This window comes from Branchiostoma floridae, chromosome 1 (genome assembly GCF_000003815.2).
Source record: "Branchiostoma floridae strain S238N-H82 chromosome 1, Bfl_VNyyK, whole genome shotgun sequence".
Taxonomy (NCBI): Eukaryota; Metazoa; Chordata; class Leptocardii; order Amphioxiformes; family Branchiostomatidae; genus Branchiostoma; species Branchiostoma floridae.
The window spans coordinates 26505135-26532543 of NC_049979.1; the positions used below are offsets into that span (position 1 = coordinate 26505135).

Consider the following 27409-nt stretch of genomic DNA (forward strand, 5'->3'; position numbering starts at 1 on the left):
AGAAAGGATATTTGAATAGCACTCTTGCCAACCGAGTGTGGCAAGAGTTTGATTTATCAGATCGTTCCAATAGTCTCGAAGAAGATGGGTCGTTGATGATAATAGAACGCCTGTTCGAACGAGCGCTTGAACCAGCCAAACAGAAATCTCGCAGAAAATCTCTGCGAATATTCAAATGCCGATCGTTTGAATGCTAACGAAGGCCAGACGTATTGGCAGGAAGCGTACCTCAAGGGAGCGACCAAAGCACAATACGGCTGGATTCCAGGCTACAGTCAAACTTGTCTATAGCGGCCACGCAAGGGATTGGAGAAATGTTGCCACTATAGGCAAAATGCTGATCAAATTGACCACGAGAAATAAGTTACACATGGTTTCAGTACCCACTAATCTTCCAAGCCCCAAAAAGACTGAGGTTGGCAGGATTTTACAGGGTTGGTTGGGTAAATTAACTTCATTATACGGTGTATGCTATGATGCTCCCAGTTCATATGGATTGAATGCCAAGATTTTGGAAGCTAATCTCATTTTTTACTGTTACTGTTAATTCATTTCATGCATGAACTTACAGTTAATTGTAAGTTATAATTAGTGCTGGCAAATTTAGGTTTTAATGTAATATTACCATTTCAGGGAAGGAGCCATTGACAGGTTGATACGAATATACAAGAGGACCATACACAAGACTGGGGTGAGTTCATAATGTAGATAGTAGTACTACATAAATATCCATTTTATACCCTTGTGAGTCATACATAACATTATAGTAACTGTAAAATGCAATAGGCATGTTTAATAATCCACCTTGATTTATGTCAAAACATTAACAGTTTCCCTTCCATTGTCCCAACACAGGGGTACCTGACAGACAATGGTTTAGTGAACCTCAGTAGAGTGCAGGTTATTCTCACAGGTGCGTGGGTATTAATTTTTTTGTTATCATTATAGGATGGGTCGACTAGCCAAGGGGCTAAATTGCAAGGGACTTTCAATAGATAGTCGTGGCTAAATTAAAAAGGTCTGGAGTGACTGCTATTTGGCGCTGACTCAACCGTAATTGGCTATAGGATTGTAGGTGGTCACTTATACAGGTTTGACTGTATATCAATGTGGTCCTTTTGTAAAGGTGGTCACTACTACAGGTTTGACTGTATATCAATGTGGTCCTTTTGTAAAGGTCGTCACTACTACAGGTTTGACTGTATATCAATGTGGTCCTTTTGTAAAGGTGGTCACTACTACAGGTTCGACTATATCAATGTGGTCCTTTTGTAAAGGTCGTCACTACTACAGGTTTGACTGTATATCAATGTGGTCCTTTTGTAAAGGTCGTCACTACTACAGGTTTGACTGTATATCAATGTGGTCCTTTTGTAAAGGTCGTCACTACTACAGGTTTGACTGTATATCAATGGCCAGGTGGTCTTTATGTAAAGGTCGTCATTTGTACATGTACAATGTACAGGTTTGACTGACGTACAAAATGTATTTTCAATGGCCAGGTGGTCCTTTTGTAGAGCTGGTCACTTGTACTGGTTTGTGATTTACTGTATTTCTTCATTATACAGAACTAGGGAAGGATGAAGATGAGATCTTTAAGAAAAGACAGGAAAATGAGGTAAGATTGATATGTACATTTCTTCAGTTAAAAAAGGAATTGTTTGGATTTGTTTGTGAACTTTTATTGTCATTAGTTTCTATTGTAATATTTGTGAATAACAAATTGTCAACTTTTTGTCTTTCAGCTGAACTTCAGGGCTAGAACCAAGGCTAGAAAGAGAAGGGAGAAGCAACAGAGAATGGTTTGTCAAAACTCTTACCATATTACAAATTTCAATTGACTCTACGTAATAATCAACAGGACTACAGGGCTCAACAAGTTCTCTTTAGTAATAACAAAATACTTTGTACCCAACCAAGTTTTTTTAATCAACAGACGTTTCACTGTCCATCTTTTCTTCAGGTTAGCTCTGACTGGTCCACATTGTGCTATATATAGCATATACATGACTGTACTGTACAAATTTTAATGTAGGTGTCCCTGCTTACAGACTAAATGACTGCATCTGTAAGCAGCGACACTAACTGTTTACTGCAGTGCAGTGCAAACCAGTCAGAATTGCCCTGAGGAAGGTTACAGACAGTCACAAAAATATTGGTTGCATGAAGCACTGGGTTGGGAAAAACAATTATTATGTTGTTCTTTATATCTATGTGCAAAGCACAGATTTTTAGTGTATGTTTGACCATTTAAGGCCTTTTAGGTGTGTGAGTATTTGTGGGAAAAAAGTTTTGTTTGTGTTACAGATGCAGGGCAGACCTGCATGGACCCCTGATGGACAGTATTCACCCCAGGTAAGCCTCATGTCCCATCCCCCAAACACCTACCCAACCTCATCTCTTTACTCCTACACTGTAGTCTCTTACCTAGATATGTACACGACTTGTACATGTATATTAAGAGTATTTTTTCCTGGATTTCTTTTTGTAAATAGATTTACATGTATTCATAGCACCAATTCTGGTATACTATTTTAGTGTGCTTGACAGCCTAGTGACCTGAGTTGCATTTGGGAGGTTGCAGGTTCAATCCCTGTTTGGGTCATACATTTGTACCTTAGTCCTTAGACGTAAGAAAGAGTACGACAGTCAATACAACACCATTAACAGTGGAATAGACCACTTCTGTATTGCTTGCACAGCTAGCTGTGTAGCCGAAGTGCTAAGTATAGAAACAGAGATAGGTGCCTAAATACAAAATGTATACTCTGAAAGGTTTGGAAAGGACTTTTAAAGCTAAGTAGATACTTCTTATAGTAAATATGTGATGTTTTATTCTGTTTTTTAATTTCCTACATTTCGTTTTTGCATGCTAGCCAATCGGACAGACTCCATCGCCCATCCAGAACCCTCGCCAAGCCGCTGCACAGGGAAGGGCTGACTCTGCAAACAAGGTAAATTATTGAAGTGACCATTTTTGTTTGTTTGTTTATTTTTATTTATCCAGGGGTAAAGCATTTTTCAAAGATCCCTGAAGGGAAACCCCTTACATACATAACAATAATCGATAACAATATGAAATGAAATAAATGGCATTTGGTAACACTGCAAGAATCAACAAATAATAACGCAATTTAAGACAGAAGACAGGAGCATTTGACAAAATTAGGTACGATGTATTGGTACAAAACAGTTTTTTCTGTTCGACTCGTCCAGAAAAAACGGACCTGAAAAAAATTGTTAACCATTGTTTTGAGTATAGCCCATTCCTAATATATGATTAGGTCCAGGTCCAGACCTGAGGTATGGTCTGACTGTGGGTAGGATCACCCAAAGGCCGGAGGGCGATCCGACCCGTGGGAGGGCCTGGACTGAGAACAATACAGAATACCCTGTGTTGTATAATTTATATCATTTCTAAAAGTTGATTTTAGCTTTCCTTTTTAAATGCATTCAGCCTGTCAGTTGTGGCGGGCACTTTCAGACACAGCTTGTTTTTTGCCAAGTAAACCGATCGGGAGAATATGGTTCTTTTGCAGAGAGCGGCGGATGACCTTAGGAATATGCTTGCTCGCAATGGGGAAGGGGTAAGGAAGAATAAATTTTTTCATATGACAATTTTGATAATGGAAGCAGCCATCGTCAGGCTGTACACAGTGTGGCCTTAGCTGATGAATATAACCTGATACTTGAGGGACAGATTTAATGAATTTTCTGTCTGTAGCAGCCTTATTCTGAAGCCAAATTTAACTTTGTTTTCTATTTTGTATGTCAATCAGGGCTCTAGCCAGCTCGACATTTTTTTCCGTCAGCCAATTCCCATTGCCGCGAAAACACTATTCCAGGAGTTAGAGAGACTGAACTGAGACCTTGAAAAACGGGTTTAATGAGATTATCGTATGCGAAAGGGCACCGACACACATTGTCAACAATCATAACAATAGCAAAACAAACAGTGTGTGGCTTTTACGACCGTGGACGGCGTCCCCAAGCAGCCTGTAGCTTCCACCAAGGAGCTTTTATCAGAGTTTTGTCCATCAAAGTTGACGAATTAGTTTTAAACTTTTCCGTCACACGCAGCAAATTTCCGTCAATTGACGGAAAAACGGACGCTGGCTAGAGCCCTGACGCCAATGCACATATTATAGATACTAGAAAAATTAAATCATTAAGCTACCCAGTCATGTAGGAGCATTTATCCTAGGAAACTGGTACTGGACCTGGACCTGGGAGTATAAAAACTAAAGGCAATAGGCAGACAGTTTTTTTTTAAATATTTTGTGGGTTTTACTCTAAACTCAACCTTATATCATATTTCTATAGTGCACACTATAATAATATTGTATTTTTTACTTTAAATTCCAGACCCCGGACAGGACCCCCGGGAGCAGAGGGAGTACCCCTGGGAGTGGGGGGTTCAAGTCTCCGGCACAGACCCCCTACAGCATGCAGTACACCCCCCGCAGTGGGGAGAAGAGAAAGCTTGATCAGGCTGACCTGGATAGTGATGAGGAAGAGGAACCTGCAGATGATGTCAGGTGGGATGAAGGACTTGTTGAGATCTTTTTTTTTTTGGTAACACCTCAGGGCAGCGCCTTTCTGGTGATTATTAAAAATACATGCAGTTGGATGCGATTTGTTTTCATGCACAAGACTATTACAGGGACTATGATCATGGTTACACTGTAAAATGCAGAAGTGTTTGGGGTGGTTTTATGTTCAGGTTTTTGGATGACTGCAAACTTAAAACCACCACAATTTTTTGTTCTGTCATCTCCCTCTCTGCTCCCTTCTATAAGCATTATATTGGACAATTTTTCACAACTAATGATTATTACCTGCTTACGTTTCGATGTCTGTCAGACATGTTGTCCGAGCTTCTAACTGGAGTTCTGCTGTTGTCGCTATATGTAGCTGGTGTACACGTAGGTGGCGCTTTTGCTGTGATAACACAATCCCAAAGGTTGCCAAAAGTTTGTATCCCCCCTCGTTCCGGTTCATCACTGGTGTTGACTTCCTTATCCAGACTGCTTCTTTGATCCACCAGATACACCTGTTGTTTTTGCTGTCTATCACTCTCACATATGATAAAGAAATCCAAACCCTTTTTATGTCTCCTTGTGCAATGTACTCAGAAATCACTTGCTTTCCAACAGTTTGTCTGCTATAGCTCTGCAATGTTTCTTTAAGCTGACAGGGGGCAGTTCTGATCCACATGTGATGAGCACTAGGAGTACACATGTATGTTCACAAGAAGGTGAAAATTAAATGAGATGGAATATCGTCTTTGGATAAAAAATGATTGTATCTTGTATGTTTTCAGGTTATGGGAGGATGGCTGGAGGGAGCGCTACTATGTCGCCAAGTTCGATGCCGACCCGAATGATGAGGAATTTCGCCATTCGGTGGTATGCTTCAATTCTGTCACTTTGACGATTTAAGTTCTGTAATGAAAACTTAATTCTGTGTCAATCAGGCTTTTAGCTAGGATTTTATAATAGGGAGTCCAAACTTATTGGTGAGTCGCGGTAAGTGACTATTGTAGGGGGGTCTGGGGGCATCCACCTTCCATGGTGCAGAGTTTTTCATGATTTTAAGTTAAAACAGTGCATTCTAAGGTATCCCAAGAGGCAAAAATACTGTTACAGATGTCACAGTAGAAGACTGTGACCACAGATGACCTGGTTGCATCCCTGGTCAATCAGAATTTCATGCTTGTCAGAGGATTTTCTCCCCAGTATAGGGCGTCCAGGGGCATCAAATTTCTTGTTATTCTAAGAAAAGTGCCTCCAGATGATGCGTTGACGCATGCCTGGCTAAAAGCCTGGTGTCAATTGAACCTGCCTATTCTTACTGTAATAATGGTACTCTAATATAACTATTTTCCATCATATAGGCTGCCGCCTACACAGAGGGTCTTTGCTGGGTCATGCTATACTACTACCAGGTATATGCTAATCTTTGTGTAGAGATTACAAAGTTTCCAGAGATAATAGTATTATGAGTTTTCTCGTAAAGGAATGTTTGGTGTGGTTTTGTGTTCACGGCTGTGCTTGACAAGTCTGCATTACAGTTTGTACTAGTAGCAATAGCTGTAATATTTTCTAAAGTCAACAGGGGGAGTACCTGCAACATTTCTAAGAGCACTTTTATTAGCACCATTTTTCATCTTAATAAGTAAAGAAGATACAAGTTTCCCACAGCATGCATGCATACGATCTGAGAATCATGTTGGACAATCATATATTAAACTTCTTTTTTTTTTAAATCATAGTTTCTCATTTGCAGCTATAACTCAATCTCTTTGCTGCATTTGTATGTCATGTCTTCTGCTTAGTATATGCAACAATTTTAATAGGTAATAGTTCAGAAAACACCCCTATCTGCATGAAATGTTGAAACAGGTCAACATTGGTGGGTTTTGTTGTTCTGTATTATTTGAGTTTTTTTCATGCAGATATTGGGTTATGTATTGCCTGAATGTCCTTTGTCTTGTGGCTTGTTTAAAACAATTGGATTAAATTGTTTGATACTGCATTAAATACAATTATGTATTTTTTCTTCAGGGCTGCCCATCATGGAAATGGTTCTTCCCCTTCCACTATGCGCCCTTTGCCTCCGACTTTGTCAACATCGGAGATCTTCCCAATACCTTTGAGAAGGGGACCAAACCTGTAAGTGTTCTTGTTTTTTTTACCAAGAAGGTGTCATTGTATGGGTGTGTGTGTGTGTGTATGTGTTTATGTGTGTCTTTATGTGTGTGTGTGTGTGTGTGTGTGTGTGTGACTGTGTGTTTGTGTGAGTGTGTGTATGAGTGTTTGAGTGTGTGTTTGTGTCTGTGTGTGTGTGTGTATGTGTGCATTTTTGTGTGTTTGTGTTTGTGTGCATGTGCGTATTTATGTGTGTGTGTGTGTATGTGTGCATTTTTGTGTGTGTGTGTGTGTGTTTGTGTTTGTGTGCATGTGCGTATTTATGTGTGGGTGTGGGTGTGTATGTGTGCGAACAGCATTACTACAGAAGCCTTTCTTGGATCCTGAATATTTTGGTGGGTAGTACATTTACCTTATAGTTGATTAGAAATTACAAATAGTAGTGTACCTTATTACATTTGTACTTAAATCTGACTTACCTTGATACTGTACATTATAATGGAATTAGCCTCACTACATGGTTTTCCATATGTTGTTATTATTAATTATAATGCAAGGTGCAGTCAGTCAGCATATAACATCAACACATAATTCCACTGGGTGCTATAATACCATATCAAAAATGTTGTAATAGAGCTGAGGCCTTCTCAAGATTGTCTTAAACATCTAAATACATGTATCTGAAGTGGATTTTGTACCTCAGGAACTGTTGCTGTAAATGTTATTTCTTTAATAAATCACTTCAACTTCATGTATATTTACCTCCATGAAATGTCATGGAGGTTATATTTTACCCTGTGTTTGTGTGTGTGTCTGTGTGTGTGTGTGTAAACAAGATAACTCATGAACGGTTGGGTGGATTGGTTTCATACTTGGTGTGTTGGTAGTGTGTGATGAAAGCTGGAAATGATTAGATTTTGGGCCCCCTAGCAGCTCCCCTTGGTACTGCAGCGTAACATCCGGTTTTGATATCTCGGTGTTCTGAACATGCTATGGTCACGATTTTTTGAGTATTAGATAGCTCTTGTGCTCAGGAAGAAATGACATAAGTTTGGGCCCCCTAGCGTCTAGTTTTGGGATAGCAGGGGCATTTTTGTCAAAAACTTCTGAAGAGGATAACTCAAGAAGGGAACAACGGATTTTCATCATTTTTGGTATGTAGGTACCTCAGACAATGTTGTACAAAATGAAATACTAATTATGCAAAATAGGAGTACATTTGCATAATTAATGACAACATTCAATCATAGCAGTTTTTTCTATGTATCTCTTGTCTTGGACGTGGTATGGTCTTGAAATTTGGGTGGTAGATAGCTTTCAGTGTCATGACAGAGTGGGGCACGTTTCAGCCCCCTAGCATTTAATTTGGAACTGCATGGGCATTTTTGTCAAGACATTCCAAAGAGGATAACTGCAGAAAGGATTGACGGATTGGCATCATATTAGGCATGCGGGTGCCTTAGGCAAAGCTGTTCATAATGATATACATTTTATGCAAATGAGGACTTAATTTGCTAATTAATGAGGAAATTGTATAATTCCATTGTTTTCAATAATTGGTCTTCAATAAATGTAACACATGTTTAATTATGATAGGTGGAATATAATCAGATATTAAATATGGTCATGAGAACTTAATGCATAATTTATGAAAATTGCAAAACCGCTTTATGATTAATAATGGGAATTTTATAATTGTGACATGTGTACATTTGTCAATGATGAACAACACCATGCACAAATTATGTTAATGTGTTAGTCAATTGCATGAAATTCACGAAAGCTCTAAATTTTCATGGAGGTATGAGGTCGCCGAACTCTAGTTTCTTATGTGGCCGTATTATGGCATCCCTTGGAATGATGACAGTTGATTTTAGCACCAGTCCTTTATTTTATACTATAGACTCCCTGTATTCAGTGTATAACATTATTCATGAACGTAGACATCAGATACAGTCTCTGCTCAGCAAAGTAGTGAACGTAATTTTCCTCCCATCTAAAGTCAACATCCTGTCCCATCCTGCTCATTTGCCCGGCCACTTGTGCGTGTTTTTCCCGGCGCGCTGAAGCACCGCCGCGCCACTTGTGAAGGTGTAACCCATTTCCTTTCCATTAAACAGAAATGTGGCGGCTGCTTAGAGCGTGCCGCGTCAATCATTCTGATCAGGTATCACACGCCTGCATCTGAAGAAATTGTATCAAGAAGTGCGTTTGTTCGATTCCACAGTTGAAGTAGGATTTCCCCGACTTTTAGCCCGTTTTGATCCGGCTAGACCTTTAGAAAATGTATCTCATACATACATGTATTTGAATGAGACCTGGTTTGAATTTCAATACGTAAGGAATTCACTTCCGTTTACCATATGCAACAGGAAGGCAAGCAATTTGCAAGATGCATGTAGATTTTTAAAATGCAAAATGTACTTCAGAGAATGTACAATGTACAGTGAAAATACTATGGCTTCAATTAGTACATGTATGGCCTTATCCCATTTTTACACCCATGAAAAACGGAGGTGTTATTTTTGGTGTGTGTGTGAGTGTGTGTGTGTACATTGTACGTGTGTGTGTGTGTGTGTGTGTGTGTTTCAGGATACATGACGTTAAGTATGTGGACAGGGGTTGGGAAAATGAAGGTCAAGATACCCATGACAAATGGAGGTTTTGTTTTTGGTGTATGTGTGTGTGTAGTGTATGTGTGTAGTGTGTGTGTGTGTGTGTGTGTGTATGTGTGTGTAGTGTGTGTGTGTGTAGTATATGTGTGTGTGTGTGTGTATGTGTGTGTAGTGTGTGTGTAGTGTATGTATGTGTGTGTGTGTAGTGTATGTATGTGTATTGTATGTGTGTGTGTGTAGTGTGTGTGTATGTGTAGTGTGTGTGTAGTGTTTGTGTGTTTGTGACATTTTACTGCACTACTTGCCAAATTTTTGACAGCTCGCAATGTTCCTGGTTAAGCCCCTGACACGCCGCAGGAAAATTTAGTTTGTGGGCTTTCTCGGAAGTAATGCGCACAGTGTTCTCTCGATCATCTCATAATCTTAAGGGATCGGCAGATGATCGCATGCTCATGAGCTCCACTCAGTGTAATGAAGTAAATTTTCAGTTGAAAAATACGCTTGAGTCTTTGGCGATTTCTAGATTCGGCATTCCAGACTGTCAATCAATAAATATGGCCAAAGCTCGTAGACCGGGTGACAGGGGCTTAATAGAAAAACATGTACTATCCAGGGTTCTAGCTAGTGCATTTTAGCGTAGTGGACCACTACGCTAAAATTTGTGACCCCTATGCTAAAATGAGGGCCACTACGCTAATTTTTAACAAGTGTAGTGGTGCTTTGCTGTCATTTGCTTGTTCAACAATGACTAATCAATGTCTGAACAATGAAAAGTGATGATATGCCACTCAAAACTGACCCCAAAATCCTAACTTTTAACTCTACATCTTCAAATCTCACTGTGGAAGGACCAAGACCCCCCTTCCACACCAATCTCCTGATTTGTCGCTTCGCTACCATGCCATTCCCACTACGCTAAAATAAAATCCTGGCTAGAACCCTGCTATCAAACTAGATTCTGTTTCCCTCAAACAAAGTCTTCTTCGTTACATAACATTGAAGTTCTTTAATTCTTCAGTAAACGTTTCAACGACAATCTGTCGCCTTCATCAGTACAACATGAAGCAAATACTATCGGTACTATATGACGTTCGAGAACATTCCAATGTCAAGTAATTATGTCACAATACAATAGGTTAATTAAGTTCAGATTGCACTGACTCTGTCTATTTCATAAAGCACCCGGTAGTAATTGTTTCATTTTTGTACAGTCTGATGAAGACGACAGATGGTTGTTGAAATGTTTACGGACAATTTAAAGGAAGGTTGTGAAACAAAGAAGACTTTCTTCGATTGATCTACCAACGGGGATTCTGTTTCCTTCCAAGAGTACTTTGAGTTGACAATCAGTTGTTTTCTGTAAATGTGAATAACAATGCCTACGTTGTCCGTTCCACAGTTCAACCCCCTGGAACAGCTGATGGGAGTGTTCCCTGCTGCCAGTAAACAGTTCCTACCGACATCCTGGGCCGAACTCATGATCAACCCGGTATGTCTGCCAACATTCAATTCCGTACAGAGTTTGCAAGTTTTCTCAAATTCACTTTGAAAGTATGTTGAAAAATTAAAAATTTACTTGCCCGAACCAAATTTTAACTTGCCCGAAATTTAAATGTCATATATTTTGCAGGTAACGCTAGTTCCCTTTGTCCGTGGGTAACCTACATCTGTTATATTTAAAAACAGTGTATTTAGGAATTATATTTAGTCTACGGAAGTTGCAATATTTTGCGAATAACTGCAATATTTTGAAAATATTGAAAACAACAGTCCGTTGAATTGATGCCCCTAGATGTTTTTCAATAACAGCGACAATAGGTTACCCCGCGGATAAAGGTGAACTAGGCGTTATCAGGGCTTGAAATACTTTTTTCTACATACCTGCACTGGTGCAGGTAACATTAAAAATTACCTGCACCAGATAACTTGTACCTGCACCACTCTGAATTTACGTAGTATGGATCATGCTAAAACTGTTGAGGAACCATTGCTATTTTCTTTTCTTTTATACTTACTAGGTGGTAACTCAATGCAGCTAATAACAATCCACATACACCAAGTCCTACGTCATAGGACATTTATGTATAAAACCCAGTACATGGACCAGTGCAGGTTAGGTGCAGGTAGACACCAGAAATACCTGCACAGCTCCAATTTTACCCACATTTACCTGCATATGCAGGTAGTATTTCGAGCCCTACCTATCGGGCAAGTACATTAAAAATACACTTGCCCCCCCCCCAACTTTTTACTTGCCCGAAATTTAGATGTCATATTTTTTAGGTATAAAGGTTGCTTACAAACATATTAATTAAGTCAGAGATTAGTCTGATAACTAAAACCATTTTAGAGGTTTTTGTGCCTCTTTGATTTACAGTGATCCGGGGATAAACAATTATAACAAAAGCAGTCAGCACTCAGGACTTTAGTGGGAAGGGATGCACTCCTGGTAAAATCTTACTTGCCTGTTCGGGCAAATGAAGTAGGACATGCGCTTGCCCGATTGGCACTTCCACTTGCTCAGGACAATTGGACTTATCCAATTCTGTGCAAAGCCATCTCGATGGCGTATTTGGTTACATGGTCCCTTTTTAGCAAGGTTGAATTATGATGTTGGATCACAGACTAGTTTTAGAACAAATTATATCTATATTGACAAAACAAAAAATTGTCCTGCATGAATTGTTCAGGCTATGTTACAAACTACTGGTCTAGAATATGCAAGGGATCATCCATATATTTCCAATGACAACAGATATGTGACAACTAATAATCATAAATTTGTAATTCTGCAACAAGAAAAAGCACAATGTAGTTATCAAGACCCTCTCAAGAACACTAAAACATCTGAAGTGCATTCCCAGGGATTACTCTGATGCTCCATTCTTACTACTGTACAAGTAGTAGATCTCTCTCTAAATTTACCCTTGTCACATATACAATGTACAATGGCAATCCTTGGGTACTCGGCGGAATTGTGACAATCGACATTACTTTACTGTATGAGTTGGCTCTCTTTCCACATTATAGAGTAGAAACAAGTCCCCTCAGTCTGCTTGAGAGTACAGTGTATTTAATGTCTCATCTCAGCAAAACATATGCTCAGGGTCCTCAGCAGGATTTTTTCACAGCAAAGGGGACATCTTAGCAGGTGAAGGCCATTTGGCAAGTGGCATGAGCATTGTAGAAGGGTCTGGGAGCATCCTCCCTCTGAACAAAGTTCAGTCTAGTATTTGAAATTCAGGGGAAACACATCCAGCAGAATCTCCTGTGTGTATCTTCCTTTTTTCCCTAGTCAGAGGGTTCCTAATGTTAACTTTGCTTTGGAGGATACACACTATTGTATCCGAAAGATTTCCCTATCGCCAATTAGAGACTGTCATTCCAATGTGTTTCATCATGAGTTTCATGGTAATCAATCACTCCTAGGAGAAGAGCATAGCAGACAGCAGGCTGGCAGGTCCTTGTGTTTCTGTGGGTGGAGCAATTGGTCATGGATATTGGCTATGGTTTCCATTGGGTTTCACATTGTGTATCCTTCAGTCATACATTGCAACCACAATAGAAAAGTGTCCCAGTATGCGTCTACTGTATTCACTGAGCTTTACTATCCGAAACACTAATTTCCTGCATTTTGAGGGACACATTTTATCATGAATAAATCCACAATTTTTTTACCCTTGAAACACAGAGTAGGGGCCCAAATCACAGCATAGGGATACAAATTTATTACAATCACACCGTAGAGGCCCAAATCACAGCGTAGGGATACAATCACAGCGTAGGTCTTCCCTATGCTCAACTGTGCTGATGTGAACCTTGACTTATGAAAACCAGTATTTGTATAATCAAGACTTTTCCTTGGAGTACCCATACTGTAAGTCATTGGGGATTCCGCGTGAGTGGCACCGCAAAGTGCTCTAGACTTAGATGTCCTCAATTACGCGGGAACGCCGCCTCGCACACTCGTAACATGAAGTGTCCACGTTGCCTACACATGTCGGCGCCCCAAGTACAATTATGCAGCCAGTAAAACACACGGGGGCCATCAAGCTTCCTGAAGGGTTTCTTCGAGTGTGTACTGAATGGTTTTTGATGCCATCTACACTTATCAGTATTGCTTTTTGATGCGTTTTGTGTTGAGATCATGCCAATATGAAACGTATTTAAAGTGTTCTCTGATGCAAATGTATCTGTATACGTTACAAAGCCATTTCCCGTGTCATTAGAGACTAGCATAGACTTCAAGTATCTATATGTTTCAGAAATACTCAAGTGTTTTGAAGCACTAAGTGTAACTTGTATTTCAGCTTTTAGTATCAATGTTGCTCTATATCATAGCAAAGTTTAAAGCGATGATACTGTACCGAGTGGTTTCGATAGGCTGAGTGACTAGACTGGTGGACACAAGGTTGGGTGGTCACAGTTAGTGTTTTGATTTCTACCATTCCTGACTGGACGTTTTGTCCTTTGGAAAGGGACATTGTACGACTTTCCTCACTTCACCCAGGTGTAAAAAATGGGTTCCTGACTTCGGTTGTGGATGAGGTAAAGGCAGTTGAGAGAGAGGCCGGTTGGCTCTGCCGGTTGACTCTGCCTTCCTATACGTTAAGACACAGTGGATAACAACCCACGATGGTCTCCAAAAGGCTATGGGACTAACTTTATGAACCTTTTACCTTACTAAGGCAGGGTTAGACAAGTTTTCAAAAATTCACTTGTCCTATCGGGCAAGTACATTAAAAATTTACTTGCCCGAACCAAATTTTCACTTGCCCGAAATTTAAATTATATTTTTCTATGTGTTTTCACTTTCATAAATTTTCAGTTTTGTGAAGAGACCACGTCTAGCGAAATAATAGACGTTAAACGAGGACAGCAACAACAACAAAATCAATGTCTCTACTGGCTTAAAAATGACATGGTCAATATAGGCAGGCATTCAGCCCCATGTGCTGTCACACTCAGTGGTAATTTGAACGGGTCACATCTGGAAATTCTTACTTGCCCGTCGGGCAAGTGGGGAAGCACTTCTGCTTGCCCGAACAGCACTTTTACTTTCCGGGACAATCGGGCTAATGGACTTGTTTATCCCTGTAAGGTAGAACTATCACTTACAGTTAGTTACACTCATAATTGTTGTACCACTATTGTGTAGCAATTTATCACAACAGGTACACATGTTAGTTGTGATCGCTCTGTCAAACCTTCTACCCTAACGGTAACCACAAAATTGTATTGCAACCTAGTCCAAGTTCAACTATTGTCACTCCAAGGATAAGGGTACTTCATGATACCAAACTTGTTCTCACTGAGCACTCTTAAAGTACCAAGGGTTACTGATTTGTTTCTACCCATTGGGAAACATTCTCATTTTCAAGGAACAATCATGTCATTTCAGTTGCAACTAGGGCTGGGTACCGGTACAGAAAATTCAGGTCTAGGTCTGGTCCAGAGGATCATGTCCAGGTCCGAACCTGAACCTGGACCTGATTCAGTATGACTCATACCATTATGGTCCATTTCACTATCAAGAAATCTTGTTTGGTGGAGTATTAGACTCACACTGTTGTTTTAAAATCCTACAACGCTAACTGCACCTGTACATTTGACTGTAAAATTTGGGAGAAATGATTATAAAGGTCTATATTTTTACTCTTGTTGTTTTCTTCCACCTGCAAGCGTGTAAACGTGTGAATGCCTGATCAAATAATCTGTTAATTTTCCAATAGGTCCAACATCAGGTCCACCTAATATTTTCCAGTCCGTTTTTTTTCGGACCTGTCCAATAAGAAAAACTGGTTTTGTACCGGCACGCTGTACCCGTACCCAGCCCTTAGTTGCAACTGCTTCAAATTTTAGCAACCGAAGTCTTGTACCTGTTTTTTGGACGTCTAGACCTTTATTGCAAATTTTCAAGTTGCTTACTTTTGTACACATATTTGAATGAATTGAATTGAATTGACTTATAAAGCGTAAGATGGAATACATTTGTATGGCTGTTTCCCAAATCATATCCAGTTGCTGAGTACATTATAACTACTTTTGACCAAAAATTATCGAATGTACACTTAACCATTGCAAAATCTACAGGTATATTTGCTAACGGGATGAAATGGACAAGCTACAAGATCCTTCTCAAAAGCTTTTCACGTATTCATGAAAATATGACGACCAGCTTAACTCTAATGACACACATTAAGGCAACTCATATCGACCGTTACGTTAAAATTCAAAAGGGTACGTCGCCGAGTCAAAGGGTCACGGTTTGTGTGAGGAAGGCGGGATAATTGCGGCTTTCAAATCCTCCATTTTCGCCATCCGCGGAACGGAAAAGGAGCACTTTGATGCTGGGCTAATGGGATCTGGTCATTGTTCAACATGTCAAGTTATAATGGTCACAAACATCACAGCACCCGCTCAGGCTTTCTTCAGTCTAATGGAGACGTACTGTCAGAAAACAGGTAGCACCCAATGGTATTACAACGTGTACGTGTGTGTCCTAAAATAACAACTGTCAGGTACAATGTTGTGCAGCTCAGTTCTGAAAATTTCAAACTTTTTGCCTGTAATCCAGACTTGAATGCAGGCAGAAAGAAATTTTGATTCTAAGTGATAGTACAGCAATGCAATCAATAAGAGAGAACATGCTTGTATGTCACAGTGGATACTTTTAGATTCAACATCCCTTAATTGACGATGATTCTTTGTAACCACTCCTGAGATTCATTGTGTTTGTGTCATGGTTAGGATGTTTGGCATCCTGGATTTGATCCTCTGACATGCCACCAAAGTTGTGCCCTGGGGAAAGGCACTTTAATTTTTTCACTTTCTTTTCCTCACTTCACTCAGATGGAATTGAGTACATTGTACCTATCTTCAGTTAGAGCTGTCCCTTTGATAGGACGTGAAATGGAAGTCCCATGTTTGAGGAGAGACACACCTTGTGCACGTAAAAGAACCCGCCACAATTGTTGGAAAGAGTAGGGGTCGTTCCTGGTGTGAATGGATAAGATAAATCTGTCTGGATATGCAGCTTGTACTGTTCAATACAAACCTGGTGTGTTATGCCATGATGCAGTTTGCCAGATACAAATGTATGAAATATGAAAAATTCTTTGACTACTGACTACATCATGATACAAAATGCAGTGTTAACCTCTTGACTTGTACTAGTCTTGTGTCCTTATTTTGAAACACTGCTTGCACATTCATTTCCAGGGCTCGAAATACGACCTGCATATGCAGGTTAGTGCAGGTAAAATTGGAGCTGTGCAGGTATTTCTGGTGTCTACCTGCACCTAACCTGCACTGGTCCATGTCCCGGGTTTTATACATAAATGTCCTACGATGTAGGTATATATAGATTGTTATTAGCTACATTGACTGTTACTGCCTATAGAGTCCATTCCAAGACACCATGCGGATGTTTGTGGCCATTGTTTAGAATTGATTTTAAAGTTTTGTAATTATATGTCTAGGACATTTGATACTTCAGAAATATTTGTAACACTGTTTCAACTTTATAAATATTTCCCTGGTCCTGTAAAACTTTGGAAATATTCATCGTGTGGAATTGGATACTTCTAATGGTTTCTAAATAATGATAACAGCATCCTACCATTATTTACCATTTTCTACCATTTTTTGTAAATGGTTCAGTGGGCTGGGAAGATAGCAATTCACACATCCTTGCAAAGTATGGTTGGGTGCCATGCAACAATGGCCCACCACAAAGGATCCACCAGTGCCCAGCAGTGAAATCTAAAAACATACAGATACAACAATGGGGCTTACTTTTATGGGGGCAATAAACTAATTTAACCATTTGGCGAGGTTTACCATTTTTTGTAAATATTTGTAAACATCAAATAATCACACAGAGGGTTCACAATTATTCTAAATAAAGATATTTTTGTACAGTTACTTTCAAAATGTTTCTAAAATATTCAAAGGAATTCAAATATATGAGTACTTTCTCAGTCAATTTTTAAAAAATAATTTGATTAATGTGGCTCAGATATTCTTTTATTCAAAATAATTCAGACTAATTATAAATATCGCCTAAAAACCCTCATGGTGTCTTGGAATGGACTCTAAAGATAAAATAGCAATGATTCTTAAACAATTTTAGTATGATCCATACTTCCTAAATTCAGAGTGGTGCAGGTGAAAGTTGTCCGGTGCAGGTAATTTTCAATGTTACCTGCACCAGTGCAGGTATGCAGAAAAAAGTATTTCAAGCCCTGATTTCAATTTTAATTTGTCTTTTAGGATTCACCTATCATTGACTTGTATCCTGACGACTTCAGAATAGATCTCAATGGGAAGAAGTACACATGGCAAGGTAAGGAGTACATATTAGTGTTGTTTACAGTTCATACTTCCAATTGTCGATTCCTGCCGCAAGGTACAATCATGTACAAATGCTTGTTTTCATATTGTAAATGCTTTTGTGCTTCTTAAAAGAACACTTTTTGCGGTACCAGGTCATGAATTGGCTGCCATGTTTACTATGACGTCACTACAGGTTGAAGGCCAGTGATCACTTATGGAAATCTGTATTGGCGATAATGTAAAAGTAGTCAAGTTCAGGGTGTCATAATCTCATCCGTGAACATTCCAGGTCATAAGAACTCACCCCACATAGAGCCCGCTATCTCAAGTGTCCAAAAGTCTGGTTTTGAAAAATTGTGACCAGTGGAAGTCATTGTAGCCTTCAAAGATACCGCCATCTTGGATTTTCATGACGTCATTTTAGGGACTGACCACTTCAAATTAGGGGTCAGCACAGGCCTAAAAAATGGACCAAAACCTTGTTTTTTTGCCTAATCTGAACGTCTGCACCCTACACTGTCTCACCAATATGAAATTTCTCTTATATTTTCCTGCTACAAGTATGCTAAAATACTGTATGGACTCATTTTGGGCCTTCTGCGGCTGCGTCAATTAGGGTCATTGCCCTGAATTTACGTGATGTACATTGTGTATCAATGGCCTGGTGGTCCAATACTAAATAATGTACAACTGGACAGTTGTACAGGACTGGTTTGACTATATTGTATTGTTATCTTCATACCCATTGATCTTAAACTCTTGTATCAAACACAGGTGTTGCGTTATTACCGTTCGTGGACGAGGTGCGACTTCTCAAGGCTATAGATGCCGTACGGGGAGATCTAACAGCGAATGAACGTGAGTAGGGGTTACTGACCTCGAGAGCAAATCCTTGAAATGTCTCGAATTAACAGCTTCTCTTTTGATAGATTTTGAGCTACTGTAGTGAGAAGTACCCTTAGTTTATTCAATGTGAACAACAGTTCAAAGTTCTCACATCTGTATGTCTTGTTTCATTTTAGTTCATTAATCTTGCAAAAAAAGGTTTTGATTAACATTACATGTGTCCATTGATCTCTTTCTGTCATTGTATGGTAAACTGACTAGTATATAGATGGGAAAGCACAGACCAAAAAGAAAACCCCTCGTGAATTACATGTAGTGGCCTCTTCCATTGACCCCACGACCTGTCATGTCTGACACTCCTGCAAGTCTGACCTGACACCATCTTCCCACACCACTTCATACCACAGTACTTACAGTGTATTCAAATAACCATGAACACACGCCAACACAAACAAAAAGACACACCATGAACAAAGCCATTGCACTTGGAGGCAATGATACACAGGATAGGAAGAAATTTATTGCGCAACGGCCGTACACGGTACAATGTATGGCAAAAAAAAAAAGAGGACACAAACTTATCATCCTAATTACTAAAACAAGTATTAAACATAATACATAATGCAGATTATGAAGATAGAATGAAATCTGACATCCTAATTTCTAGAACAATAAGAGCTGGCCTAAATCATTGATATTGTATTACAATCGAGTGGGGCTAATTATGAGTTTCGGCATTTTTTCTTATGACAAAGCAGTCTTTTATATATTTACCTATTTTAGCATGGTGGGAGTTGTTACATCTGAATATATAATCAAATCTGTTTGTAGCATTGGTGTAGTAGTTCATTTTGTGTCATGAAACCATCTTGCACTTGCAGATTAAAATTACAAAATAATATTAGAATGATTTAACCATGATTTATATTTGGCAATAGTGATTTGCCTTAATGGGAATGTCATGCATTTAGGTGATTCTCTCTCTCTCTCTCTGTCATTCAGTCTATACAGACTTTGACACTTGTCTAGGCAAAAAGAACCTAAGCAACAGAGATGACTACAATACAAAAGTGTACAAATTAAATACAATATAGGTGATTACATTGTTATAATTTTTTATCTTTATCATATTGTATGTGGAATATTTACCAGATAGATAACCAGCTCTGTAACATCAGTCTACAGAAATAGCCTGGGTGCAGACCGCTTGTACCTGAGGGACGGACATCCTGCCTTCAGTTTCTTCCAGGGACTGTACCAAGACAGCTTACAGGAGGTGAGACTGGTCCTCTGTATCGGTGGGGTATGTGTGTGTGTGTGGTGTGTATTCAGGCCAGGGCTTGAAATACTTTTTTCTGCATACCTGCACTGGTGCAGGTAACATGGAAAAGTACCTGCACCAGACAAATTGTACCTGCACCAGCCTGAATTTAGGAAGTATGGATGATACTAAAATTGTTCAGGAATCATTGCTATTTTTTTTCACTAATAATTATAGATTTTTCACTTAACAGTCAATGCAGCTAATGACAATCCATATACACCTACATTATAGGATCATAGGATTACATGGATCAGTGCAGGTTTGGTGCAGGTAGACACCAGAAATACCTGCACAGCTCCTATTTTACCTGGTAGGCATTAACCTGCATATGCAGGTGGTATTTCGAGCCCTGGTATTGAATGTGTTACTTTGTATTTGTTGCATGCATGTGTATTGTGTGTGTGTGTGCATGTATTGCATGTGTTTGTATTTGTTGCATGTGTGTGTATTGTGTGTGTGTGTGTGTGTGTGTGTGTATGTATTGCATGTGTTTGTATTTGTTGCATGTGTGTGTATTGTGTGTGTTTGTGTGTACTTGACGTGTACATGAATTGTGTATTACGTGTACATGGCATTGTACATGTATGTGGGTATGTTTGTGTGTGTCGCATGTGTTTTGCATTTGTGTGTTTGTATATTTGTATGTATAATTGCATGTATGTGTGTAAGTTGCATGTATGTGTGTGTGTGTGTGGTTGCGCTTGTGTATACATATTATATTTGTGTATGTGTACATGTATGTGTGTGTGTGTGTGTGTGTGTGTGTGTGTATGTGTGTACATGTACTGTATGCTTGTGTGTATATGTGTATTGCGTGTGCAGGTCATGTTTATTTGATTATGTGGATGCAGTGTTACAGTAGCATTCTACATTTTGTATGGTAACACCTCAGCTGATGCAAGGGTGTTAAGAAACAAAAAGTTTTGCAAAAGAACAATGCATTGATCGTGAACTCTAAATGGTCAGGAAGGCTGAACAAATGACATACCACATATATGTAGTATGGTATACCAAACAATACACTCTTCATTTTCTTCTTTGACTTTTGAATTGGCATTCTTTGACATTTATCCTATTTCCAACATCTTGTATGCAACTTCGGGCATTGTTGCCGCTGCTTTCATTTGTACTGTATGATTTTCAGTCTGGTGAAAAACTTCTTTTCAAACAGACGAAAATTGATGCTTGCGTGGTTGGTCATCCAATTCTAATCGAGTCAACATGGCCTAAAATATGTCAATGAGTCTTACTTGATGTTTAGAGACACAATGACATTTCCGTTGCCCCCCTCCCCAGGCTGAGCTGAACTCTAACCTTACCCAGGGCATGAGAGGTGTCATCAAACCCGACAACCTGGCTATCATGCCAAACAAGTAAGTATGACAAATGCAGGGTTCTAGCCAGCATTTTATTTTAGCATAATGGTAACGGCAAAGCGATAAATCTGGGGGCTGGTGTGAAGGGGGATCTTAGCCCTTATGCAGTGAGATTTTAAAGTAGAGTAAAAAGTTGGCATTGTAAGGGTACTCGTGAGGTGACTTAACTCTGTTAACATGACGTGTAATTTGAAGGATTTTTTGTAAGTTTGGAGTTGCATATCATCATGCTTCATATTTGATTGATGTTGTTTAACATTAAGTAAATGTTGAAAATTAGACCAGTTGGTCCTCATTTTAGCATGGTGGTCACAAATTGTAGCGTAGTGGCCTGTTACGCTGAAAAAATCCACTAGCTCGAACCCTGAAATGAGTTTATTATAAGTATTATATTCTTTATGGTTGCTTGTAACTGTTGTTATTTTAGTGTCCTTGTTGGCATAATTATTACTAAGCACATTTAACAGTCTGATGTAGTGTCTTCTGTTGTTGAACAGCACCGTCAAGTCACCTCTTCCGAACCTCCGAGATGTATTCAACAATCAAACTCTCGGGTGAGTTAAATTAAGAATATGTGAAATTCAATGAATATTAAAGATTTGTAAAAGGGTGTTGATTTATTACAATGTACTGCTATCATTTTGTTAAATGAAAATATAAGACAATTGTCAACAATCTGAAAATTTTAATATTTTCAGAGCTCGAAGTACTTCTTTCTGCATACCTGCACCACTCTGAATTTAGGAAGTATAGATCATACTAAAACTGTTCAGGAACCGTTGCTACTTTTTCTTTTATACTCTATAGGTGGTAACAGTCAATGCAGCTAATAACAATCCATAGACACCTTACCTACATTGTAGAACATTTATGTATAAAACTCAGTACATGGAACAGTGCAGGTTAGTTGAAGGTATACACCTCAAATAAATGCACATCTCCAATAATTATTATACCTGCACTAACCTGCATATCCAGGTGGTATTTCGAGCTCTGATTTTTTTAACGATCTGCACAAATTTCATCCTTGGTACTGACTAAATGACATGCATACAGTTTTGATTGTGAAGTTTGACATGGGTTAAAACTAACATTTTACCCTCCCCCCTCCAGTGTTCTGTACAAGGACCCGTCATACGCAGAAGATCACATCTTCCCAGCTAAAGTACTTCCCAATGCCAAGTAAGTTTGTTTATATTATTTTCTTTCATTCAAAGTTATGTTGAAATAAGGTGGAAATCAAGGAAATAATATCCCAACAGAATTTAAATCAAAACCAAACTGTCATTGTATGTTGAAAAATCATGATATTGTTAACTTTGAACTTTTTGAGAGTTGCAAAATGTTTTGCAGAAGCAAAGAATGTTTAATTCTAATTAAAAAATCAGCCCTATTTTCTTCCACAACGAGTTTTCTACTCCAAAGGATTCTTGTAATTAATACTCATAGAAACACCATCAGAGATTGCTTGGGGATTTCTTGTTTTCTTTCTCAAATCATTGACTTTTCAGATAATTTACATGTGTTGGACAGGTATAAGATTTTTAAATGATTAAAAAAGTCACCATTCGACTGATTCAATCAATCAAAGCTAGTTTTAATTTTAAATCAAATTAAAATTTCATATAAATGTGAAGCTAGTTAATTTCTTAACTGCAAATCATCACTGTAATAAACTTTTTAAGGGATAAATTTGCACATGATGAAATGTAGAAATCACACCTAACCTCCTATAGGATGCCAGACCGCGTCTTGAAACCGGGCGACTTCGAGCGACACCAGCAACAGGCTAACCGCGGGCGTGGCCGAGGCCGCGGTGGGGGATATCGTCCACAGCTAGGTTTTACCCGCGACAGCGGCCACGGGGCCCGACTGTCCGACTCGGGCCATCGCATGCTGCAGTGAGTACGTTGCCATGGCAACTGTTGCCAGGGTGTTGGGCTGCTGCTTGTGTGTTTCCGCTCCGCAGCTCTTGGTGGTTCCATTAAACCCCTCCTCATTTCTTCCCCTCCAGTGACACTGCTGAATGACTGCATGTTGCCAGCTCGCTCCAGATAAAGTTCTCTCTCCTCTTCAGAAAGTAGAATTAATGCATGATGCTTTTTTTGTGTTTGTTTGCTTATTTACTAGTATTTTGTCAGGTCTTTCTCCCAGTGCCATATTGAACTAAAACAAAAGGAGGCATAGAAAACATATTTTGTTTTCTTCCTCATAACAGCATGTTGAGAAATGTGCTCAGCAACAAGTTTGTTGGGGGTTGATTCAAAATCTTTCAACAATCGTTCGAAGTTCAAAGTGGCACAGTTTCCTCGCAACTGCAAAGTCTCCACTTTCTTTTGAATGTTATTTCAATCTGTTGAATATTTTTTGTACTCTAATTACATCTTGGATGACCATGTTTGGTGCATATTGTAGCATAAAAGCCTTAACCTTTAACTTCCCTTCACTTTCCTTTCCATTCCTTTCTCATACCTAGATGTGTAGGTGTTCTGCTGATCAATGTGCTTGACCCTTGACCCATCAACCTGATGATACCCTGCATGTTCCTGTAGTCTCGTCTACAGCATGAAACAGTAAAGACCCCTGCTTTACCCTTCAGTAAACCTTTTCGGTTTGGTTGTTTTCTGGAGGTTCTATCGCTGACAACTCTGAATGACCTTTAACCCACAGGCACGGTGTAAACAGGGCGTCGTTGCTAGGGAGCCCTCCCCAAATGATGGGCTCTCCCAGTTTCCAGTCTCCGCCATACAACAGGGGCAGCAACTACAACTCCCCCTCCCCTCATAACAGGGGCGGCAGCTACAACTCCCCCTCCCCGTACAACAGAGGGAGAGACTACAACTCCCCCTCCCCACACAACAGACAAGGGGGAGGCTCTGGTGGCTACAGAAACGGTAAGTCTATAATATGATTTTCAATACATCAGGTTGGTAGAACATACTTGTAGGATATTGGAGTTTTCTTAGACAACCAGTAAAGTCTCACATTGCTTACGTTTAGATGCCTATCAGACATATTCCTCAGAGCTTCTGACTGCAGTGCTGCTGTTTTATGTAACCGGTGTAGGCGGCGCTTTTGTGGCAAGAACACAATCCCAAACGTGGCTAAGTTTGTATCCCCCCTCATCCTGGTTCATCACAGGGTAGATGAGGACAGTGTCTGATAGACATCGAAACCTAAGCAACAAGACTTAACTGGAATGGTTGAGTAAAAGAAATGTCAAACAAACTGGTTAGGGGTCCATGACACAGTCCTATTACATTAGGTATGGCCATACCAAAATATTTTCTTAGTTTTTTTAGTAAGTCCTAGAAAAAAATGTGTTGTCTCTTGTTACTGACCCTTATACAGTGAAAACCTAGGGACCCTAGCCTTTTTTGGTTTGACTGTTGGCAATGGATGAAGTCACGGTGCCCCAACGACCCACACAGAGGTCAAGGGATGTGTGAGGTGAGGTTGGCAATGAATGTAAAATTTCCGATCAGGGTGGGGAAATTTTCAAAAACAAAGATAAGAAGTAGTCTGGGAAATTTCTAACAGACATTCTATTGATATACTTGTGCTTGTGCAATGTATTACCTATTACCTTTGTTACATACCATGTAATAACATTATGTGATATTGAAAATACCAGTGTCCTAATGCATTTCAGTTTATAATGTTGACTGCCCATCTCCAAATTTGCACCAGTGCACTTGTACACGTAATTCACATGCTACAGAGTAGGACACTTTTTGATTAAAATCTGGAGCCCTCTTCTAACTGTAACTACCAAAAATACATCACATAACTCTCCAAACACTGCTAAATCAGGGTTTGAAAAGTGTCGCTACTTTAGAGAGTTCATTTTGTGATAAGTTGTCTCTGCTTGGTAATCTTCACCATCTCAACATCATGAAGAACCATCGTTGTGAGTTCGTCATTCGTGTTAGGTAACCCCAGCACTTGCCCAATTAAGGACCAGGCAAGAGTACACGAGGCCATTACATGATCATTACGTTCAATCTACATGTACAGTTTTCTCAGCCTGAATGACGGTGATGTTCACAGATGGCTCTTAATTGTGCCATTTAGCATAAGTGCAAATATCTATAGCCCAATTGTATGGATGACATCAGGGTTGTAGCCAGCACCTGTCTTTCTGTCCTTTGACGGAATTTTCCAGCTGAGAAAAAATTGTTAAGATATAATAAAACTGTCTCCCATGTGTAATTTTTCACCAAAAGAAGATTGCTGTTGAACGGCATAGTCTACCAGCAAAATTTACACCTCAAAATGCAGGAAATAGTGCTTCAGAGGGTCTAGGTTTCAAAATTGGAACTGGAACCCCCAAGGAGTGTTGCGACTTGGGCGCTCGATAGGATTCAAAATAGAGGAAGACGGAAAATGATTTCAGGCTGGCTACAGCCCTGGATGACATTATTTGGGAACCCTAAAACTGATGCGAGCGGCATTCAAGAATTCAAAGTCTGGCATAAGAAAATCTGCATTCTGTATGAAATCTAAGTGGTCAGAAAGGTGCAACGAATGACTGATAAGTAAACATACAAAACGACATTAAAATTATCTTTGACTTTCTATGACAATATCTAATAAGTTTTCCCATGCTTTTTTTCAATTTACGGCATTTATTTGCTCATTTTGCAACTGCTTTGTACATTTTACAGTATGGATAAAAATGCCAAAAAGTAGTTAATCAAGCAACTGGATATGGTTTTGGATCCTTCGATAGTGGATTCTATCCGAAACATCTGACCGTTTCCAAAACCATATCCAGTTGCTTGAGTAACTCCTTTTTGGCGTATCTTATTACCTTGATGTCTAACCTACATCGACATATCTTGGATAAAAACGTTCTTTTTAATGGATGTAAATTGATGCATGCAGATGTCATCCTCATAATCAAATCAACATGGCTGTCACACACTTACTTGCATTGCAAAGTGCTGCTCATAGGCTAACAAAACCAAGTAGAGGGATAAGTTGTAAATGTTCTCCCGCGTAATTTTGTGCTCTTATAGCTGAAGAGAGGACACTCAGAAATTCTATGATTCTGTAGCACTAGACACTTGAAACCAAATGAAATATCAACTATGACGATTTTTAATGCCAGCGGGTTCAAGAATTGTGTGAGTATAAGGACTTGATATATTTTGAGCACTTAAATCTCAAGTGGTGAACTGTGACTTGTACTTTTGGGCCTTTTATATATTTTTTATTGATATATTTATTTATATTGTTTTATATTTTATATCTTTCAATCTCTCTCCTAAATGTTTTAGATACTTCACATAAAGAGCACAAAGTAGCATTAAAGATGAAAGTATCATAAAATTGTCTTCTACCATTTAGAGGAATAACAGCTTCAAAAACGGCTTTCTACACTTACTAATAGGTAGCTAATGATGAGCACAAAATGAAATGTCACAGCAAAAAGCTTACTTTCTATCAGATGAGCTAAGTGTTACAAATTATGCTCTTAGAGGTTACATGTCAATGACATGTAGAAGTGTCATAAAAATTGTCCTCTTCTGCCATTTACGAAATACATTTTACAAAACGACTTTCTACACTCAGGTTTGTTAATGATGAACACAAAATGAAAGGTCATAGCACAAGGCTCAAATTATGCTCTTAGAACTTACATATGTAGAAGTGTCATAAAAATTGTCCTCTTCTACCATTTACAAAGTAGATTTTCAAAAATGGCTTTCTACACTTAGGTTTGCTAAATAATGATCATAAAATGAAAGGTCAGGGCACAAAGCTTACTTACTATCAGAAGAGCTAAGTGTTACAAATTATGCTCTAAGAAAAATAATAGAAGTTACACAATCATGTAGAAGTGTCATAAAAATTGTCTTCTACCATTTATGAAATACATCGTAAAAAACGACTTTCTACACTCAGGTTTGCTAATAATGAACACAAAACGAAAGGTCACGGCACAAAGCTTACTTTTTATCAGAAGAGCTAAGTGTTGCAAATTGTGCTCTTAGAGTCTCTGATTGGGACTGGAAGTGCTTTCAAAAGCACACAGGGTAAATGGCAGCAGATTATTGAAAGGGCCTGCACCTTGTTTAGGCCACAGCAGGTAAAGTTTAAGGATGACATCCTCTGCAGACGGCAAAAATAGTGAGATAGGACCAAGAAAAACAAGATGGGTAGAAAAAAACAAAATGGCTAAATTTTCCAAATATACGCAATATCAAAACGTAAAAAAAAAAAGAATTGAAGCGATGAAACATGGTATCACAGCCT

General features: G+C 39.1%; 1 protein-coding gene across 3 annotated transcripts in view; it reads left to right on the top strand.

The window, feature by feature from the left end:
• LOC118411812 (5'-3' exoribonuclease 2-like) overlaps nucleotides 1–27409 on the top strand; it is a 47697-nt gene that overhangs the window by 14703 nt on the left and 5585 nt on the right. Inside the window, exons 14-33 of one of the 3 annotated variants that reach the window (XM_035814301.1) lie at nucleotides 634–691; nucleotides 856–913; nucleotides 1569–1618; nucleotides 1746–1802; nucleotides 2308–2355; nucleotides 2877–2954; nucleotides 3540–3587; nucleotides 4366–4538; nucleotides 5324–5408; nucleotides 5897–5947; nucleotides 6567–6674; nucleotides 10665–10754; nucleotides 17540–17612; nucleotides 18377–18460; nucleotides 19627–19724; nucleotides 21069–21145; nucleotides 21646–21702; nucleotides 22262–22330; nucleotides 22885–23049; nucleotides 23819–24042. In XM_035814301.1, coding sequence (XP_035670194.1) covers nucleotides 634–691; nucleotides 856–913; nucleotides 1569–1618; nucleotides 1746–1802; nucleotides 2308–2355; nucleotides 2877–2954; nucleotides 3540–3587; nucleotides 4366–4538; nucleotides 5324–5408; nucleotides 5897–5947; nucleotides 6567–6674; nucleotides 10665–10754; nucleotides 17540–17612; nucleotides 18377–18460; nucleotides 19627–19724; nucleotides 21069–21145; nucleotides 21646–21702; nucleotides 22262–22330; nucleotides 22885–23049; nucleotides 23819–24042 — 1751 coding nt within the window. The remainder of the gene's footprint in view (nucleotides 1–633; nucleotides 692–855; nucleotides 914–1568; nucleotides 1619–1745; nucleotides 1803–2307; nucleotides 2356–2876; nucleotides 2955–3539; nucleotides 3588–4365; nucleotides 4539–5323; nucleotides 5409–5896; nucleotides 5948–6566; nucleotides 6675–10664; nucleotides 10755–17539; nucleotides 17613–18376; nucleotides 18461–19626; nucleotides 19725–21068; nucleotides 21146–21645; nucleotides 21703–22261; nucleotides 22331–22884; nucleotides 23050–23818; nucleotides 24043–27409) is intronic. The other 2 variants (XM_035814317.1, XM_035814310.1) reach the window with 2 other exon arrangements.